The sequence below is a fragment of the Conger conger genome, chromosome 9 (assembly GCF_963514075.1).
Source record: "Conger conger chromosome 9, fConCon1.1, whole genome shotgun sequence".
Classification (NCBI taxonomy): domain Eukaryota; kingdom Metazoa; phylum Chordata; class Actinopteri; order Anguilliformes; family Congridae; genus Conger; species Conger conger.
In genome coordinates this window covers 55852464-55862463 of record NC_083768.1, presented here as the reverse complement: position 1 = coordinate 55862463, position 10000 = coordinate 55852464, and the positions used below count along the sequence as shown (strand labels likewise).

Below are 10000 nucleotides of genomic sequence, written 5' to 3'. Positions count from 1 at the left end.
GTAAAGGGCCTTGCTCAAGGGCGCAACAGCTGTGCGGATCTTGTCCAGGCTACACCGGGGCTTGAACCACCAGCCTACCCAGTCATGTAGCTGAGCCACTACAGGCCTCAGGCTGCCCCACGAGATGGGGTTCCTCAGTGGAGTGTATTCTGCAGCACACCACACACACTTTACACTCCATTGCAGAGAAATGATGTTCAGCATTAACGGTGTGGTATACCTATGTTCTCCCCGCTCACCTGACATACACCAGCCCTGGCAGAGGTAGGTTTTGCTCTGGGTGGCCAAGGCACACACGGTTTTGGGTTTGTGACTGGTACCAAAATAAAGTGATTGGTACACCCAAATATCAAATGTCACCCCTCCCTCCAACCTCGGTCAGCAGTTGCAACCCCCCCTCCCCCCCTCCCCGGTCCATTAAATGTAGCCCACGCACCCACACATTTCCCTGGTATACCCATGACTAACAACGCAATTCTCTCCACTGGACTACCACTGCCGGTGGCACTTTGCCCTGGGTGTCCTGTTTGGGTTGGTACGCCCAACGATTGATTGATTTGATTGGTACTTCCCCTCGATCCACGGTTTCTCCCCCCCACACTATTTCCCCGGGACACCCATAATGAATGCCCTCTCCGCCCTCGCACCGTTTCACACACTTTCCATCGTTGTGTGAGGTCAGTTCTCTGTCCCCACAGCCCACCTTGTGCCCAGATGTGCGTTCGGCCAGAGTACGTGAATCACGGCCTCTGTCCTTAATTGACTGCTACTGTACGGAGAAAAGAAAAAAGTAAATGTCTGGATGTAATTTGATGACATCCTTATGAAGTTATCCCCCCCCTACCCCTACCCCAAGGCCCATTTTGTCCCGGACTCAGAATTATAGGTTTTGAAAGCAGATGAATTTTTAACTGTGACGTGTCTGATCTGATGGACACCATGCAGAGAGCTACCGGCCGGATATTTGCTATCTGCAGGAGCTTATGAATGCTTATGTAGTGCTTATACATGCTTATGTACTGCTTATAAATATGCTATGTAGTGCTTATGAAGAAGTTATATAGCTCTTATGTAGGAGTCTTCAAATAAAATGTTACCGCTAAATTATTAAACGTTTCCAGTGACATTTCGTCAAGCACTGTCCTAACAAAAACTGTACTTGCTGTATTTCGCGCAAAATAGTTGATTTCTGAAGTCGTAGCAATTTTGACCATTGCTTGAAGTCATCGCATGAATAAACTATTCATCAGTGATGTGTTTACAAAATGAACGGAGAACCATTTTTTTCTAAAAGGTTGTGATTATGCCATGATGATGCAGCGAGATCAGGACGCTCTTGGAGCGGCTTGCAGATGGCGTTCTGTGTTTTGTGTGAGAGGCTCTGGGCCATTTGGATCTTGGGCGGGACATGACTTGCTGTTCCAGTGAGAATAAACCAGCGTCGCTTCATTGAGTGAGCAGCTGTTTCCAGGTAAGCACAGACAGAGGTGTCTGTGCCTGAAACAATAACTCCTGCCCCTTTGTTCAAACGGTTTTCATTGCACTCAGAAAACAGCCTAAAACATGCAAATTAATTTCAGGGACTTAAGGATCTTGATAAGTTACTTGATAGGTAAATTGGGCTTTTAGAAAAAGGCATCAATGTTTATCAAATGACACTGTTAGTTTTGGGTTTAAGTGAATCCACACCTAGTGTGTGTGTGTGTGTGTGTGTGTGTGTTTTTTTGGTTTTTTTTGGCAGCCCTGACTTTATCCCCATTTGAAAATCCTAAAATGGAAAGGAATTCAGTTACTGTAGACTAGTTCTCAATGATTCATCACTAGGAGCTCGAAATAAACCCTTTCATTGTTTGCTTTATTGGCATTATTTTTGTATGCGTAATAGGCCAGTTTTTAGTTTAGTCTTTGCACATGAAGTTGACCAGGACCAAATATATAAAACCAATTTACTGACAAGCAAAATCTTCAAATTTGTCGAACAAAAGAAAGTAGTTACTGTAAGCCACTGGACATGCAGGTCAGGTTTTTATGACACATAGTTCTAAAAATCTTGTGAGATCATTCATAATGCTGACCACTCTGACAAATCAGTCTGTCTTTTATGAACAAACTCCTTAAACTACAAAATGTCGAATGGTAATTAAACTCCAGAGTACATGTGGATCCAACAGGGACCACAGGCTACTCTATCACGGTTGATTTAACACGGATCATTTTACTGTGTGGGGATCTTTCCGTTTACTCTATTATAAACAGCACTGCGTAAATGTTATAGCTTTTTGAATATCTGGGCTGCGTGCCGAGCAGGTTGTCAGGTTGTCTGGTGTGATGTTTATTAGCTACTAAAATGAGAGCACGGTGGTCACTTGCTCGGTCTCTCGGAGCGCAGTAGCTGCGTCGCTCTGCCCGACCGCCGAGCTCGCGCTGCTCCGACTGTCTCGGCCTGCAGCATCAGCAACTTTGTTCGGCACCGCACTGGCGCACAGTCCAAAAAATGCTCCATCCCTCTCCCAACTCCGGGCACACTTCTTTCCTGCAACCCTCTGCCGTCGGTACGTTCACTTTGAGCGTGCCACACATATCCCCACGAAGCGCCAACGACCCATATATTTTGTCTTTATGTACGTAACTGAACTACCGCCGTGATATTGGCATTACCTAGCCTACATATCCGTGCTGCGATTACGTCGCTTTTTTTTTTCCTTTTTTTTTTTCTTCGCTTTGACGTCCACCCATCCCACTTCTGTCTCCGTCCCCCCTGTAAGACAAATAAGAAAGCGGGTTTTGTAGGAGGGAAAAATGGGCTGTTCAGGGTTCAATTTCACCCTCCAGCATATCGCTGCCCCTTTCCGACTCACCTCCCTCGCGGTCGGACGTGTCCCAGGTTCTTCTCTATCTTTAAAATAATCTGCGTTGCAGTAGAACGTCCCGTATTCAGCCACCCATCTATTTCCTACCGAACGACCCAAGCAGGGCGACAAAGAAGACCGTTCACGCATCGACCGTCTATGCATCTGAAAGAAATATCAATTTAAAAGGAAAACTCTACCATAAACTGGTTTCTGGAGAATGCGGTAGGTCGTGCTTTGTCCACTCAATTGTTTTGGCTTTAATGTACATCCTTCGCTTAAACGAAAAAGTTAACATACGTTAATGTTAATTGCCACGACAGGTAACATGCGAAATTCATGTTAGGGCAGCTACAATTCGCTTTTTGGTTTGTTGCAGTGTCTCTCCCACCCGGCACATCCTGAATGACAAATACTGCATCTCTCCATCTGCGATGTTTTACCCTAAAGTTCGTGTTTGCCACCATTAGTTTATTGTGTTTTAAGTTGCGAATATCGATTTATGCGCATGATGTTTTGTTCGAGCTTCTTTATTGTATAAATAAAGTTTATTCGTATAAATAGTTTCTATATGCTATGTGAGGCATTTGCATATTATTTTGGTCATTTTACGTCACGGTCTGTCACCAGAATCTATGTAGAATTTGGCTATCTGGCTATCTAGAATTTACTTTGGAATTAAGCGTGTGTTGCCGTGCGATAACACAAGCAGAACGACTTTCCTAATTAATAACCGAGTTGTTTATATGTCTATTTGCTAATTATAAAAGTGTATAATTGCTTATGCAATTATTGTTGGGTGAGTGAAGTAAAGCAAACAATGAATTCTAATTCAGACGCTTAGCAGGAGGGCGTGACAGCGGACTGGCGTCGCCCAAGAGGTGGCGTGGAAACTTTTCCGGTCCAGCGATTTATCCTCCGTACTTTCTATCCTCTAGCCCAAGCCCACTGAAACCTTTCACTGCGGCTCTGTGGTATCTAGTTCTGTAGACCCGACGGCGTCATGTTCTATCACTGTCAGGGGTTCTTGAGAACTGATTATCTCGGGTATTACATGGGCTCAAGCGTGCCAGCGCGTCGCGAAATGACCACGGGTTTCCGCAGATGGCGAACCTGTGAGCGAAGTTTTTCGGGATATATTTTTTTTTTACCGCAGTGGGTCCTGCCAGGAACCGGTAGCCCTAAAACGTGTGGTTGCGAAGCGCTGCCGAAGCATGTGCTCAAAGCGGCTTAGTAGTTGGGTTCGAGGCCCTAAGCGGTGGCGTAACTCAGACCGTTGGACACGCGTAATGTCTGGTGTTTGATCACAGCGGGTTTGTAGAACGCGAGGAGACAGAGAGGGGCGTGGCTCCTGGAGTAATTGTTGTTGTTAAATTGTTACGAGCAGTTTGTGGTGACAGACAATAGCGCTATCCCTGATTAGGTGCGTGTCGCAGAATAAGGTAGCTGTCTTGTGTCTTGAGTCCTGTGTGTTTGGCTCAGTCGGCCGAACATCTCCCCAGGGGTTGCCAGACGTGGCTACCCTCTACAGCAGTGTAACTGGATTTTGTTGCCAAGTTGCTGTGGGCCTTTACTAAATTAATCTTCTTTAATACAATTGCTTGCTCTGGTTATATGTAGGACATGTGCCATGAAAATTAAAATAAATAAATAAATAAAAACATTATTATTATAAATATTATTATCATCATTGTCATCATCATCATCATCATCATCATCACCACCACCATCATCTTCATCATCATCGTCATCATCCTCATCATCATCACCATCGTCATCATCCTCATCGTCATCATCTTCATCTTCATTATCACCACCATCATCATCAGGGCATTTTCCTGCTGAAACTGGTGACCTCGGCACGCAGAAGGGAAACTCTGCCAGGGCTTTCTGCACTCGTGTGTTTCCTTCCAAGGGCTTTTAAGAAGTCACATCACTTTGGAGCGCATGCTCTTTCCAGTCATTGTGCAGAAAAGTTAGTCGCCGAGTCTGCTGTGCGTGCAGAGCACTGATGCTGCTTGAGTCTGTGCTTTGTCTCGTGCCATCTGACCAATAAGAGTTCACCGCAGCAGGGCCTGGCTGCTTTCATCCCACCGAGGGTATGGTGGGTTTCTTGGGCCACTGTTGCATCGGCGCCCCCTATCGACGCACCGAGGAACTTACAGGTTACACATGCACATATGCACGCGCACACACACACACACACACACACACACACACAGAGCCATACACACACACACACACACACACAGAGACATGCACACACACACACACACACACAGAGCCATGCACACACACACACACACACACACACACTCACACACACAGAGCCATGCACACACACACACACACACACACACACAGACACACACACACACACAAACAGAGACACACACATACACACACACACACATACGCATGCACACACAGAGGAACATGCAGGCACATACATACATACACCAACAGTAGCCCTGTCCACATGGGTGGCACAGCTTTGGTTTGAGAACAGCAAAATACCCCACAAGCAGCATTCCCACACACATAGTCACAGCCAGGGCTGAGGATACACACTCACACACATGCCCACACATCCATACGCATACACTCACACACACACACATCCACCCCCACCAACCCATACACACACACACACACACACACACACACAACCAGCACTGAGGGGGGACACACACACACAGTCAGTGCTGAGGACACACACACACACACAATCAGCACTGAGGACACACACACACACACACACACACACACACACACACAGCCAGCACTGAGGACACACACACACACACACAGTCAGCAGGAAACTTGGCAGTAGTCGGTTGGTTGTCTCCTCAGTGGTATAAACTGTGCCTGGTGATGACATCACTGCTCATTCCTGTGTGTTTAGTTTCAGGGCTCCCAGTTCACCGCTGCTGTGTCTGTTTAAACCAGACTCTCCCCTGACCGCTTTCCCTGCCCCAATCACCTTTATTTAAGGCTCTGTTCACTCCTACACAACCATATCACTGCCCCACTCACCTTTACTTAAGGCTTGTTCACTCCTACACAACCATATCACTGCCCCAATCACCTTTACTTAAGGCTTGTTCACTCCTACACAACCATATCACTGCCCCAATCACCTTTACTTAAGGCTTGTTCACTCCTACACAACCATATCACTGCCCCAATCACCTTTACTTAAGGCTCTGTTCACTCCTACACAACCATATCACTGCCCCACTCACCTTTACTTAAGGCTTGTTCACTCCTACACTACCATATCACTGCCCCAATCACCTTTACTTAAGGCTTGTTCACTCCTACACAACCATATCACTGCCCCAATCACCTTTACTTAAGGCTCTGTTCACTACTATACTACCATTTCAGCTTTCATCTGTTGTCGTGGCTATACTTTTATACTTTTGTTCCCATAAAATTTGGGGGACTATGTATGAACAGGTAAAGCTGTAATTCCTACACAGTTAACCCAATATGGATGTAAAAAATGGTAAATATCAGCATTTATATAGTGCCTTTATCCAAAGCGTTGTACGATTGATGCTTCTCATTCACACTCACACACCAACGGCGATTGGCTGCCATGCAAGGCACCGACTAGCTCGTCAGGAGCAATTGGGGGTTAGGCGTCTTGCTCAGGGACACTTCGACACACCCAGGGCGGCATCAAACTGGCAACCCTCCGACCGCCAGTCGATCGTTCTTGCCGCCTGAGCCACTGTCGCCCCCAAATTGTGAAGTTAAAGTGGAAAAGTCTGCACTATAACCATAGTGACATAACGGAGTGATCATTTTACAGAGTGTACAGAGCGAAAGCAACAACAAAAAAATGTGTTACTGTCCAAATACTTGTGGACTTCACTATATGTGCTATTGGCCCTCCTTCGCGAGACAGAACGTGTGTGTAGTTAAAAAGCGGTTCTCGAACACGGCGATCCTGTACGCAAAAAAAGTAGGTATGGTCTTTTAAAATGTGCACATTCATAAATGTTAGCGCACCGTTGGGTCTGGCACAGTGCTAGGTGTGGGCGTGCTCCTGTCAGACCCCACTGTGGGTGGTGTCAGTCCTGAGCCCTGGGTGAGGGGGGGGGTTATTAAAACATTATCTCTGCGGTCAGAACACAGGGCAAGAGAGGGAGGGGGAGAGGGAGGGCGGGAGGGAGGGGAAGGGTGGGAGAGGGAGAGAAAGAGGTAGAGGGAGATGCAGACAGGGGAGATGGAGAAACACGGAGAGTGATAGAGAGAAGAACAGAGAAAGAGATAGAGATACAAAGAGCGGGAGAGAGAGAGATGGGGAAATAGAGGGAGATAGAAAGTGATGAAGAGAGAAACAGAGAGAGACAGACAGAGGAAGTGTTGGATTTAGAGCAAGAGAGAGGAATCAAGTGCATAGGGGAGAGAGTAAGTGAGACAGAGTGAGAGAGAGATAAAGAGAGAGAGACAGGGAGAGTGAAAGGGAGAGACAGAGATACGGAGATAGCAATAGAGAGGGAATAAAGACAGAGTTGTACTGCAGTGCAGCAGACACATTGCAGTCCTATCTCTGACTGCTAAGGACCGCTTTGCTTTTTTATATAATCTATATTCCTCTTCACACTGTACTCAGGGCCACTGAAACTCCTGTCCCATTAAAACCTTTTGTGCAGCTGCATTTTGTCACTTGAACAGGTTGCGCTCCGTTCATCTTTATTTGCTCACCGTTTTAACACACATCCCAGGGGGCTAGCACTTACCCGCGCTGTTCGGATACGACAGCGTTAATGATGCCTGCAGTCTGGCCGTGAACTAAATGACTCCACGGTGGCGAATTGTGCCGTTACAAAAACCTTGGCGCTGTGAAGCTACAAGAATGAGAACTGAAGGCAGTTCAAACAATAGTGTGCGATGTCAAGTGTGCTTTTGAACTACAAGTAGCGGGTAGAATCCCAGCGGTACCGGGCTGGAATCGTGACTGGATGCCGGGCTCCTCACGGTTGTTTGTTAAGTCGCCGCGGCTGGAACCTGTGACATCATTAGGTTTAAGCCAATCCCTCTTTGGACACACCCGGTTCATGACGATCTTTGTTTCACTACAATAATGAGGAAATGCTCTGGGGACAACACGGCTGTGGTCATGTGATCTGATGTTATCGGCCAGATTAACAGCCCTTGGAGTTCTTCTTCAAGCTTCTTCAAACAAATCTTTTGTGTTTTCCTGTTAGCCTATTGTGCTTCAATCAATCAGCAATGTTATCCTTGTAGTATCCAATTGATTGCAATATTAGTCCTGGCAGTTGGTTGTGGTGTTATGATTGAGGAACTGGACTGGGAACTGCATTGGAACTGGATTCAATTCCTGGTGCTACTGTTGTGACCTTTGACCTTTTGGGCACACCCCTGTGTCACCACTCTGGGGCATTGGACTTCTGTCAGGTCCTCCAAGAAGAGCGCCCCCTACTGGTCTTCCAAGGCCAACATCAGATTAGATATCCTCGGCCAGAGATCATCAACTGCGGTTCTCAAATCCAAATCCAGCCCCGGTCCTCTTTTCTCCCAGGTAATTAGTGCTACTTGGCCCGAGTGTCTTCGCACCCGACTCCCAGATAAAGGGAGGGTGAACACACCTGACTCCCAGATAAAGGGAGGGTGAACACACCTGACTCCCAGGTAAAGGGAGGGTGAACACACCTGACTCCCAGATAAAGGGAGGGTGAACACACCTGACTCCCAGGTAAAGGGAGGGTGAACACACCTGACTCCCAGGTAAAGGGAGGGTGAACACACCTGACTCCCAGGTAAAGGGAGGGTGAACACACCTGACTCCCAGGTAAAGGGAGGGTGGTCACACCTGACTCCCAGGTAAAGGGAGGGTGGACACACCTGACTCCCAGGTAAAGGGAGGGTGGTCACACCTGACTCCCAGGTAAAGGGAGGGTGAACACACCCGACTCCCAGGTAAAGGGAGGGTGGTCACACCCGACTCCCAGGAAAAGGGAGGGTGAACACACCCGACTCCCAGGTAAAGGGAGGGTGGTCACACCTGACTCCCAGGCAAAGGGAGGGTGAACACACCCGACTCTCAGGTAAAGGGAGGGTGAACACACCCGACTCTCAGGTAAAGGGAGGGTGAACACACCTGACTCCCAGGTAAAGGGAGGGTGAACACACCTGACTCCCAGGTAAAGGGATGGTGGATAGCCAGCAGTGCTCGGTCCTGGAGGACCGTGAGTTGCTGATCCCGGTCCTCGGCTGTCTCAGCCAGGCGTAACCCTGGTAACCCTGCTTGGCCCCGGCTCCTCCTCTGACGCGATGTGGCTCCCGGCCACTCTGGCTGCTGGCCCGGAGCGGCGCCCAGAGCTGTCATTAAGCGCCGGCGTCTTTCCCGATGCGGCTCGACGGACGCGTTTTGCTTGGCGGCGTTTCCTCCCGCTTGGCCGTCGACGTCCGTGTCGCCGGCCGCCGGAGCGCTGCACGCTGGGAACACCGCACGTCTTCGGGAGGCACGGCCGCGACGCTGCGGGGCGATGCCCCAGGCTGTCATTACGGGAACTCGCTGACCGAGGGACGGGTCACCGCGGCTACGGTATCAAAGCCCGGCTCTCTCGCCGGCGTCATGGAAACAACACCGCAACCCGGCAACCGTGGAGCCAGGCACGAGAACGGGCGACTCTCACCGACGCCAGAGCGATCGGAGAGACTTCCAGGATGTCGCAAATTAACTGGGGACTGGGACTGCTCTCGGGGTACGGTGGGGTACAACTCAGACCCTCCAAACGGTCTACACACTTGGGCACACTTGGGCTAAAACAGAAGCTGGGACTTGTGGGATATGTAGTGCTACTTCTTGGCCAAGTCTCTTTTGACTTTAATCTCAGTGGACCGTACCAGTATAAAGGGCAGTTATGACAAGTGAACCCCCAGAAAGGCTAATACAAAGGGTCTGAAGAATACCTCACGATGGGAACAGGCAATTCTAACCCATCCAGGTATTTAGATCCAGACGTAGCTTTAGGAGAAGACAGGGGAGGAGTGAGTGTCTGTCAGCATCTGCCGTGATAGCCTCTTGGGCGGGGGTCAGAATCCCAGGTCCTGGAGAGCCGCAGGGTGTGCTGGCTTTCACTGTTACTCAGCACTTAATTGATCGATGAAAG

The 10000-nt window shown here is 48.5% G+C and overlaps 1 protein-coding gene across 1 annotated transcript in view; it reads left to right on the top strand.

Moving 5' to 3' along the window:
- The first annotated feature begins 2791 nt into the window (after positions 1–2791).
- Positions 2792–10000, top strand: part of LOC133137709 (brevican core protein-like) — a 32030-nt gene continuing 24821 nt past the window's right edge. The window contains exon 1 of the mRNA XM_061256040.1: positions 2792–3074. Coding sequence (XP_061112024.1) covers positions 3070–3074 — 5 coding nt within the window. The 5' untranslated portion in view covers positions 2792–3069. The remainder of the gene's footprint in view (positions 3075–10000) is intronic.